The sequence below is a fragment of the Gavialis gangeticus genome, unplaced genomic scaffold (assembly GCF_001723915.1).
Source record: "Gavialis gangeticus isolate Ggan-Ray unplaced genomic scaffold, GavGan_comp1, whole genome shotgun sequence".
Classification (NCBI taxonomy): domain Eukaryota; kingdom Metazoa; phylum Chordata; order Crocodylia; family Gavialidae; genus Gavialis; species Gavialis gangeticus.
In genome coordinates this window covers 33,239,113-33,247,124 of record NW_017729004.1, presented here as the reverse complement: position 1 = coordinate 33,247,124, position 8,012 = coordinate 33,239,113, and the positions used below count along the sequence as shown (strand labels likewise).

The following is an 8,012-nucleotide window of genomic DNA, read 5'->3' as shown; positions in this document are numbered from 1 at the left end:
ACGTACTTCATATCAGACTGCTACCTAGATTTGAGAAAGACTCTGCCTACTCAGATCTAACTTATAGGAAAACACGCTTCTCAAAATCAAGCCCATGACATGTACATATGACTCTCCTTGTAGCAAGGGAGGTGGAGGGAGGGCAGTGTAGAAAGCAAAACCAGGGCGACTTTCACTGCTAACATTACCCTATGCGTACGCGTATGCTTACTGGAGAACTATGGGATGTCTAGTTTTCTGAAACTGAACGGAAATAGAAAGGAGGGAGTTTAAGTTTACTATGTTTAGATGAGCATTAGTTTCCCAGGAGGATTTTCTTCCCTTTTACAGAGCATCACTTCTGAACAGATCAGACTGTAGACATTTTCTAATGCCTATGCCCCAAGATGAGTGGCAAAAGCCACTCATATCCCTTTCCCCCCATCCCCATCTTTCCAGCCATCACCAGGAAAGGGTAGAGAATACATTCTAGTTTGCCATACAAAATTTGAAAGCTGTTTTTCTGGCCTGCAAACATGATATGCTTTTAGACTGTAAAACTGCTGTGTCAGATTGGCTAGATCTCGCATCAGAAGTAGCTTTCAAGGCCACCAGAAAATGTCTTTGGTAAGTGAATTCCTGATAAACAGCTGGCATTATTACAAGTCATAAAAGCTGTTCACTGATTAGTTGCTTTGTTGGGGGAATAGATATAGCTCTCTGGGTATCAGGGCTGCCAACCCAAGATTTTTTTTTAACTGACACTGCAAACTTTAACACTGTTTTATACAATGTAAATATAATCTTTCCTCCAGACCCTGGACAAGGGCTGGTGTTAAATCCCTACATTTGAACCCAACCATAGTAAAAAGTCATTACTGACTCCAAGATGAACATGGGCCAACAATACAAGAACACGGTCAGTGGGGCTAACTGTACCTTGTCCTGCATCCACAGATGCATCACAAGCAGGGCCGAGGAGGTGATTCTCCCCCCTACGCGACACTGGTCAGGCCGCAGCTGGAGTACTGAGTCCAGTTCTGGGCGCTGCACTTCAGGAGGGATGTGGACAACATGGAGAGGGTCCAAAAGGAGGGCCACTCACATGATCTAGGGACAGCAGGACAGACCCTATGAAGAAGCTATGGGACCTTACCCTGTTCAGCCTTCGCAAGACAAGGCTGAGGGGGGACCTGGTGGCCGTCTATAAATTTACTAGGGGGGGACCAGTGGGGTTTGGGAGAGACCTTGTTCCCCCCGAGCGCCTCCCAGAGTAACAAGGAATAATGGCCATAAGTTGCTAGAGAGCAGGTTTAGACTAGACATCCGAAGGCACTATTTCAGTCAGGACGGCTAGGATCTGGAACAAACTTCCAAGGGAAGTGGTTATTGCTCCTACCCTGGGGGTCTTTAAGAGGCAGCTCAGCATTTACCTGGCTGGGGTCATTTGAGCCCAGTTCTCTCTCCTGCCCACAGCAGGGGGTTGGACTAGAAGATCTACAAGGTACCTTCTGACTCTACATCTATGAACCTATGAATTTATTTTGACTCAAGTGCTGGTTGGTAACCAAAGGAATATCTTTAGAGAGAACGTTTAATGTGAGCATAAGCTATACCTGTCTTGTGCAAATTTATACACAGGCCTACTGCATATAGTTTACTATTGCAGCAGAGTACCTTCCACTTATATACGGTTTATTCTCTCATCCTCACGGAGAAAGTCATGAAATGCAAATATGGGATTTGGGGGCAATGGAAAAAAAGGGAACAAAGTAATTTTAGTGCATTTATATTAAGTTTATGACTGTGGTCTGTGTGTTAGAAATCCAGAGCTACTACCCTGAAGTATGGAAAGTTTCAACACTTCTTTAGTCTTAAAACTTTAATAGTAAAATTAAGCGAATAGAGAACTTCCTGTTCAAGACCTGCAAAACCAAACAGAGCTATTACCAAAACTAAGCAAGCTGCATATTTGCATTAGCCAAACCATTAACTGATAAAACAGAACACTAAGGCATACTCAGACCCTTCCTTTGGTTACCCTAAGAAAATTAAAGACACTTTACAAATTTGTCATCACAAGTGTGTAACAAATGCAGAATCAAAAAGGCAAGGTAGAGACATTTTGGGTGCGCTTACATGTGGCCCTACAATGCCTTTGCTACTGCACCATCATTTAGTACTTCCTTTTGGAAGCACGAAAGGACAGCACAGTAACAGCCTGTACTGTACTGTGCCTTGCCATGCACAGTTATTTTGGGCCGCTACGTCACCACAGCAATGCACTATAGAGGGAACGTGTTGCTACGGCAACATAGCAGTGGCATCAGTTTTTGCCAATGGACACTACAGCACAGTAGCATCCTATGTAGACATGCCCTTTGTGTATGTTCCAATGTATTACCTTTTTTTTTTTTTCCCCTATGAAACAAACCCTGCCCTTTATGGCTAACATTTTTTGCAGGCAAGGCTTTCCATCATGTGAAAAATTAAGTACCTCATCACAAATAGATCAGATTAACCATCATTTATAAAAAAAAAGCTACAACTATCATTAAATCAGAACAGGTTCTCTATCAAGGTACAAACCCTACCATGTTTTCACAAGTTTCAGTTTGTACTATTAGTAGCAGGGGCTGGCAACTCCTGTACCAGAAATAAAATTTACTCCCACATTATCGTAAGAATGGAAGGGGGAGAGGGGGCGGGAGAGGGAAAGGGAGCAGCCAAAAATGTTTAGCAAGTCCTGGATTCTCTTTACTTACCAATCTGGGCAGAATGTCCTCTTCTAGCCATGTTCTTAGATCTCACTGCTTCTTTAATGCGGTCTACCTCTTGCTGATATCGCTTACGATCGCGAGATGCATTTTCTTTGGCTTCCTTCAGTGCCGACTCCAAAGCTTTAACTCTCTCAGCTGTAGCTCTAAGTCGTTTCTCCAGTTTAGGAAGCTCACAGCGAAGATCTGCATTATCACGTACCAGCTAAGAATAAGCAAGACATATTTTTCTCTGAAAAAGCAAGTTACTTTCACCCTGCTGTAGTGTAACCCTAAAAGAAAGGGCAATGACTTTGATCCAACTTTTATTTTATAAACTTATTTGGTTTAAGTATTTCAGTAACAAAATCCCTTTTCAAAAACTACTCACTACACAACAAATATCACGTAAGTCTAAATTACTCTTAAAGACTTTCAAAGACTATATTAAATGTACCTATTTATTTTATATTAAAAATTGGAGTTAAGCATCCAAGAGAAATGACGATCCCTTACTTGCACGAACTATTCCAGATACAAAATAAAACACTCAACCATTATGCTTCTGTGCTGCAGCTTGAATAAGCAAGTCTTACTGTACCTGTTTGTGGACTTTTGTGAGCTGCTCAAGATTATTCTCGAGGAAGGAAATTTTCTGTTTTTGTGCAGCACTGCCTCCTGTTTCATCTGAGTCCATCTCTGCGCTCTACAGTGATAACAAAATAAAATAATAATATATGGAAGTCCAGATTTCTAATTAACACCTGAACCATTAGAGCTATATTAAATGCTTCATTTATTTCTACTTTTAAATGCATGCAATGTATGTTCACAAAAGGAATAAGCCTTAGTATTATGAGTTACCTTTTTAACTCTGGTAGCTAGATCTTGAACAAAAAGCTTCCGAAGGTTGTGCAGAGTTTGAAGTTCTTTAGCCTAAAAATGAACAAACAAGTTCTCATGGTTTTGAGTTCTTAACCTGAATAAAAAGGTTAATTGGCATTTGCTTCTGAACATACTATACTTACCACAGTTTCTTCCAAACCCTTCAGATCTTGCCTTGCTTGTTCTCGTCTGTCCTGCATAACCCTGAGTCAAAGAGAAACATACAGCTGAATCACTGATGTTTGTCTAGAACAAAACCCACAAGTCTTAAAATAAATATATTTAAGAGGCTCAAGAGAAAAGAGGTGCAATGAATTATCATGCTAGTTTACCTTTGAAAAAAGTTCTAATTCTACTTCAGATAAAGTGGAAAGGTTTCAGTGGATGTTCTCTTAGATTCCTACTACAAAGTGATGATAACATGTGGAACAAATGGCAATGTAGTCAAAACGAGGGGGCCACGAAGGGAATACCAAGGATGATTGCCCAGAATACAATTTTGTATAGAGTTAAGTCCTTTAAAGATGAAACAACTCAGTCATCTGAATAGGTCCAGGATCAATGCTTGGGGGGAAAAAAAGCCACTTGTTTTTCAAATATTACAAGGTTTGTGAACTTGAGGACACGCCAAAAGGAAAAAGAAAAAACCCATAAACCAAACCCTGGGGAGTGTCAGAAGTAGTAAAGGGACAATAGAGGCTTATTCCAAATGAAAAATTACTTTTCAATGTTGTGCAAGTGTTCATTAGCTTGTATGCAAACCAAGCAATGCATCTTCCATTGCTTAGTCTAATAACTTCAACTATATTGCAGTGACCCTTCTGTTTACAGCTCTTTCTTATGTAATGCAAAAAAGCATTAAATATGCTGCTGAAGCCCTAATGTTTTAATCTCTCAAATTATGTAGGACTGTAACTACAGAGATCAGAAAGAATCTAGAAACTTTATTATGACCAAGGATATCAAGAAGATTCTACAGACAGAATAAGAAAAAACAAAGTGAGAAATCAGCACTTTTATTAGGGAGGAAAAAGTAAAGGTTTGGCAGAGTTTGCAGCTTTATGAAAATCCCCCTGCAGCCTTCTGAAGGAATTGGCTAAACTACTCAAATGATTCCACTATTAAGTCACCACTGCTATTAGAATAATTTCTTCTAATCCCCACCTGTGTTTATGGTGTCACAAAAATGGACATAGAGCAGAGGTGTATTATTTTTGTTTAAAGTTTTGAATTGTTGCAGTTTTATACTTCTAGCTTTAAGCACTGACTTTGGTCTAAGAAAACATCATGCATGTAGACCAGCATAGTTTATGCAATAAAATTCATTTTAATAACTTGCATAACACTAAGTCACCCAATTCTGACATTTTCAATTCATCTCCCTGCTGCCCCCAACTTCAGTTTCAAATCAAGCAGAAACTGCTAGATTAATGCTACATATATAAAACTTAGCTTCCAAACTTCCTATGTAACATAGGAGTTTAACCTGAAAAGTTCAAGATGGTATAAGGAAAAACTGTTGCAATTAAAGCCATGAGCAGACAAAAAATGAAAAAAATCTGAAAGAAATTTATGGACGAAAAAAATTAATTTAACTTCTGATTTACCAGGACTTAAATACTTCACATCACTATAACACTATGGTTTCCACTAGCAGAAGAACTTTTAAGAACATCTGTTGATTTAGGACATTAGTTACTGGGTCTCAGGCAAACCTTTGGTTGACATGCTGTTGCAGGATTTTGTTTTGCATTAGTCAATAACTAATTGGCAGACCTCAGAACTTGGACAAACATAACTTCCTTAACGTTTCAAAATCTTAGGCATACGGAGTTTTACAAGTTTTCAGGAATGAACAATGAACCCTTTTAGGTTTCATCATTATGGAAAATTATTATTATTATTATTATTATACTAATAATAGATCAAAATAGGATACCTTTAACTGGAACTCATTTAAATCAGGCTGTCAATAAAACAATGACTTTAATGCTCTTGTAATCCTTCCCAACAGAAATCTGGTAAAAATCTAGAAGATGCCTTCCGGCCCTAAACCCAGATAAATCAATGAATTCTTGTTCAGTCTTAAAAGACATTCACTAAGCTACTTCTGCCTAAACCAGTTTTAAGATTCCTGCCCTCCACTGATTTCATACAAGCCACCAATTCAATTAAAGAGTTTGCTTAGATTTATAATGAAGTTTATACAAGTTTCAGATCTTATACATACTGGAAAACTATGACTTCACCATTTAAAACTACAAATTAATACAGTTGGTCTGTATAGAGAAAAAAAACTCTACACCTTAAAGACAAAAAAGAAAATTCTAATATAGAATCAAGACTTAAAGTCTGACTTTTATTCTTCCAGGATTGTCTTTATCACTAATATTAAGTAGACCAGACATTCAAACCAACTCATCAGATAACCAATATATGGCAGAAAAGAAACAGTTTTTTTGAAGACTGTTTAAGAATCATGTTAGAGCAAAAGCCAGTTTCCATACCACTTCAGGTCTACATCAGGATTCCAAATGCCCTTTTCATGCCTTAAACATGGATTAGGACAGGGGTTGTCAACCGGAGGTACACATACCCCTGGGAGTACTTGGACTGGTCCTAGGGGGTATGCATGGGTGAGTGGGGACGGAGTGCGGCCACCTCCCAGGAGGTGTGGGGTGGAGTGAGGGCAGTGGCACACCTCCAAGGGGCATGGAAGCTTGCACACAGTGGCCGCCACCACACACCAGCTCGGTGAGCTTCCCCACCCCACAGAGGGGGCACTGCTGCCCTCACCCCAGCCCGGTGAGCTTCCACTCCCCACCCCAGGCCTGCTCTTGGGAGGCAGCAGTGCTCCGTCCCCACCTCCCTGTTCCGTATCCAGCACGCTAACCTCCCCCCTCCCCACTCAGCCATGCACTCCCCACTTCCCCTGCTTGGCATCCAGCTGCTGGGGGTACTCAGACTAAAAAAAAAAAGGGTCGAAAACCCCTAGATTAGGAACTTACGTAAGTTCATGAAGTTTCCTGCTTTTTTCTTGATCTGTAGTTTTCAGCTTCTCATGTTCAACTCTTAGACGTTCCTGCTCAAGCATCATCTTCTGATTTTGGCTGAACATGAAAAAGTCATGATTAACATGTAAATATTTCGATGAGAAACTTCAAAGACATCAAGTCTGAGTCTTTACTATGCTGAAGCACATTTATTAAAACTAACCTATGGTATGCAAATGACTAAGGAGTAAATGGTACAAAAGGAATCTTGTTAAACTGCCTGCCTTAAACTTTGTTTTTTAAATTAGAAATAGCAGCAACTGACTGACTTATGCTGGTTGTATTTACCAGATATGACCCCAAAGTCATCAAATCACATTCAATATGCGCAGTGTTGGAAAGGAGTCCCCTGCTCCTAATTCCGCTGCCCCATAATACAAATCCCTAGTATGTTATCTTTCTTTTATTAGTGGATCAGACTTTCCCACATGCTAAATATTTGTTTTTTCTTAAATCACCCTTGGGCAAACCATAAGTCTGAATACCAGACTACTGAAAGAGGGATGACACTCACTTTGCTTAATTTTGAGTAAAATACTGAAGGTAGTGAACTGTTCTACTCACTGCTACAAAAGGGTCAATGACTTGACTTCAGAACTATAAATATATTCAAGTCCTAATCAAATAAATGAACCCAAATAAATATTTAAAGTAATTTCGGAATTTGTTAAACTACATGCCAAGCTATTTTCCTCAAAAGTCTAATATTTTAAAAGTAAAAGCGATGTCCAACTTTTACTATCACAATTCTTACTCTTGGAGTTCAGTAATAAGTTTCTCCTTTGCATCAACCTCATCTCGCAGGCTGCTAATTTGTTTTTGATGGGTCTCACGGTGGCTCTGAATCTGCTGCTCAACTGCTTGCTATAAAACAACAACAAAAAATTTAGTTTGGTACTTAAAATATGAAGTTTTATGTAAACTAACAAAGAACAACAACAACAAAAAAAAATAGCTAACTTGCCTTGACTTCATTTGCAGTTTGGACTTTATTTAAGTGCTCCTTCTCCATTTCATGAACTTTTTCTACAGAAAAAAAACAAACAAACAAGTTTTCAGCTCAGGTATTTAGGTAGTCATAGGGAGGACCAAGATAAAAATATTCTTCTTTCCCCACTATTTTAAACATTGAAAGATACTCATTTATTAATAGCTTTTCATATTTAAAATCAATTAAATTACAGGTCTTATGTTTTGAAGAACTCTTTCAAACAATGCATCTCCATATGCACTCAAACTTATTGATGAGGTACTTGCACTCAGAAACACACACTAAGTTGTACATATTATTCTGTCACTTTATCCAGAGAGGAAAAACACCAACACCATATTTTCTCCA

At 38.9% G+C, this 8,012-nt stretch overlaps 1 protein-coding gene across 1 annotated transcript in view; it reads right to left on the bottom strand.

Moving 5' to 3' along the window:
• The window catches only part of KIF5B (kinesin family member 5B), a 56,414-nt gene that overhangs the window by 10,509 nt on the left and 37,893 nt on the right, over window positions 1–8,012 (bottom strand). Inside the window, exons 18-24 of the mRNA XM_019508200.1 lie at window positions 7,638–7,699; window positions 7,428–7,537; window positions 6,629–6,730; window positions 3,764–3,824; window positions 3,600–3,671; window positions 3,337–3,441; window positions 2,745–2,961 (exon numbers count right to left, since the gene is read on the bottom strand). Of these exons, the coding sequence (XP_019363745.1) occupies window positions 2,745–2,961; window positions 3,337–3,441; window positions 3,600–3,671; window positions 3,764–3,824; window positions 6,629–6,730; window positions 7,428–7,537; window positions 7,638–7,699 (729 nt within the window). The remainder of the gene's footprint in view (window positions 1–2,744; window positions 2,962–3,336; window positions 3,442–3,599; window positions 3,672–3,763; window positions 3,825–6,628; window positions 6,731–7,427; window positions 7,538–7,637; window positions 7,700–8,012) is intronic.